At 72.1% G+C, this 1,377-nt stretch overlaps 1 protein-coding gene across 1 annotated transcript in view; it reads right to left on the bottom strand.

Moving 5' to 3' along the window:
- Nucleotides 1–635, bottom strand: part of PXDN (peroxidasin) — a 21,728-nt gene extending 21,093 nt beyond the window's left edge. The window contains exons 1-2 of the mRNA XM_012727380.1: nucleotides 417–635; nucleotides 74–165 (exon numbers count right to left, since the gene is read on the bottom strand). Coding sequence (XP_012582834.1) covers nucleotides 74–165; nucleotides 417–635 — 311 coding nt within the window. The remainder of the gene's footprint in view (nucleotides 1–73; nucleotides 166–416) is intronic.
- Between the last annotated feature and the right edge of the window lie 742 nt (nucleotides 636–1,377).

Genomic DNA, 1,377 nt, shown 5'->3' with positions numbered 1-1,377 from the left:
CGCCCGCCGCGCTCCTCTGGCGCAGGCCCCGCCAGGCCGCCGGCCGCGGAGCGGGGAGCGGAGAAGCACTTACAGTTGCTCTAGGGAGGCAAGTCCCTTAAACGCCTGCCTGTCAACTGACTGGATCTCATTCTTGTACAAGTAGCTGAAACGAGAAACAGGGGGTTAGTGCAGGCGCAACACGGGGAACAGCGGGGCGGTCGCTGCACCCCGCCCGCGTGGCGCCCCAGGCCCGGCCCCCAGGCGCCCGCCCGCAGCTGGGGAGCCTGCGCCGGCCTCCGGGGGAAGGAAACAGCCGTTTCCCGTGTGGGGGAGCAGGCTGCGAGGACGCCCCTGCGGTGGGGGGGGCAGAGCGGGGGGCGCCGGCAGGGGGGTGGGGTCCAGCTGGTCTAGCACCGGCAAGGGGTGCGGCTTACGTTTCCACTGTTGACAATTTCACCAGCAATGACATGAAATGCCGGCCTCGGGACCGGGGGTGCTGGGGAGCCGTGCAGGGCCCCAGCCCCGCCCAGGACGGTCAGCCCGGCGCTCAGTCGGCCAGCAGCAGGCCGCGCCGCCTGGACGTGGGCGCCGAGCGGGCGGCCCTGGTCTCTGCTCTGCCCGCCCCTCGGCACAGCCTCTGCGATCCTTGCCATGACCCCTCCTGGCCTTCAGCAAAGCCCCAGATGACCCGAGGTGGTGCCCTCAGGCAGAGAGGCGCCCTCCACCCCACCCCAGCCCCTCTATGCGCAGGCCAGGCTGTTGGGGTGCAGCTCCGCCTGTAGGGCGCAGAGCAGGGGGCCGTGAGTGGGACAGGTCGGGTGAGTGGGCCTGCAGCCCAGGGAGCGTGCACTGACCGCGGGGAGCGGCCACAGGCTCCATCTGGGAACCGTCTCGGCAGGCAGCGTGGCCCCACCGCAGGCTCCTCCGACTCCGTGGGGGGCGGGGAGTCTGGGTCCACCAGAGGCTGGGGCTGGGCCTCGGTGGACAGGGCAGCCACACTTGGGTAGGACGCCAGGCCTGGCCAGCTGAGCCCCTCGTGCCCCAGGCTCACACTGCCCATAGCCAGCCAGGCCCAGCCGCTCGGCCACCCCGCACTCGGGCTCAGCGGGGGGGGGGGGGGGGTGTTGGGGCCAGCCGGAGGTGGCACTGGTACAGCTGAGCCAGGGCGCCGCGGAGGTCGGGGTCACACCTCGAGCGCCTCCATGGCTGCGGACCTAGCCCCCCTGTCACCACCTGAGACCCCCGTACAGCGCCACAGCCTGGGCCTGCGCCCCCAGCGGCAGGGCTGCCTCGCGAGGGGCCACCCCAGGACCCCGAGAGGCCGTTAAAAATCACTGGGAGACCCAGGAGGGGCTGACCGGTGCCCCAGCCTGGGCAGGCGCAGAACGGGAAGGG

The sequence above is a fragment of the Condylura cristata genome, unplaced genomic scaffold, assembly GCF_000260355.1.
Source record: "Condylura cristata isolate star-nosed mole 26May11 unplaced genomic scaffold, ConCri1.0 scaffold00020, whole genome shotgun sequence".
NCBI lineage: Eukaryota > Metazoa > Chordata > Mammalia > Eulipotyphla > Talpidae > Condylura > Condylura cristata.
This window is presented reverse-complemented; position numbering and strand designations above follow the sequence as displayed.